This window comes from Trachymyrmex septentrionalis, unplaced genomic scaffold (genome assembly GCF_001594115.1).
Source record: "Trachymyrmex septentrionalis isolate Tsep2-gDNA-1 unplaced genomic scaffold, Tsep1.0 scaffold74, whole genome shotgun sequence".
NCBI lineage: Eukaryota > Metazoa > Arthropoda > Insecta > Hymenoptera > Formicidae > Trachymyrmex > Trachymyrmex septentrionalis.
The window spans coordinates 405,028-405,608 of NW_017305927.1; the positions used below are offsets into that span (position 1 = coordinate 405,028).

The 581-nt window shown below is 32.4% G+C and overlaps 1 protein-coding gene across 1 annotated transcript in view; it reads right to left on the reverse strand.

The window, feature by feature from the left end:
* Positions 1-40: 40 nt before the first annotated feature.
* The window catches only part of LOC108753948, a 1,882-nt gene continuing 1,341 nt past the window's right edge, over positions 41-581 (reverse strand). Inside the window, exon 4 of the mRNA XM_018495943.1 lies at positions 41-579. Coding sequence (XP_018351445.1) covers positions 41-579 — 539 coding nt within the window. The remainder of the gene's footprint in view (positions 580-581) is intronic.

Genomic DNA, 581 nt, shown 5'->3' on the forward strand with positions numbered 1-581 from the left:
TATATATATATAGATTATACGACATATTTGTAAAAAACTTTTAAATTAATGAGAAATTCTTCTTTACTACCTCATCTTTGATTTGCACATCTCTGATACTGTTAAGTATATCGTGAATGGTAGTACCAATTTTTATCGCTTCATTTTTGCCAGTTTCGCAAGCCCACACTATCAATGCGAATCTTGTAAAGTAATATATTACGACTGATATGAAATATGAATTATAAATCCTGTCTTGATTTATGGATATCCCGTTTTGCCATTGTATTACATCGAAATACACGTAGAATATTATGTGCTTGAAGAATAAAGCTATGGTAGCGAGAAGATGCAGACTGAAAATCATGTTAAGCATCTTCACTGTGTCACTTATCATCAGATGCTGTTTTTTTAAAGTCTTAATTTTTTTCAGCAAGAACGGATGTCTCTGCTCATTATAGGTCCATCTAGGAATATTATTTATCACGAGCTCCAGCATATTCTCCAGATTATCGTTGATTTCTTTGAAACAGGCCTTTAAGACACAAACGCAATTTATGTATAGCATATCCATTTGAAAGCCCAACAAGCTGATGAAAACT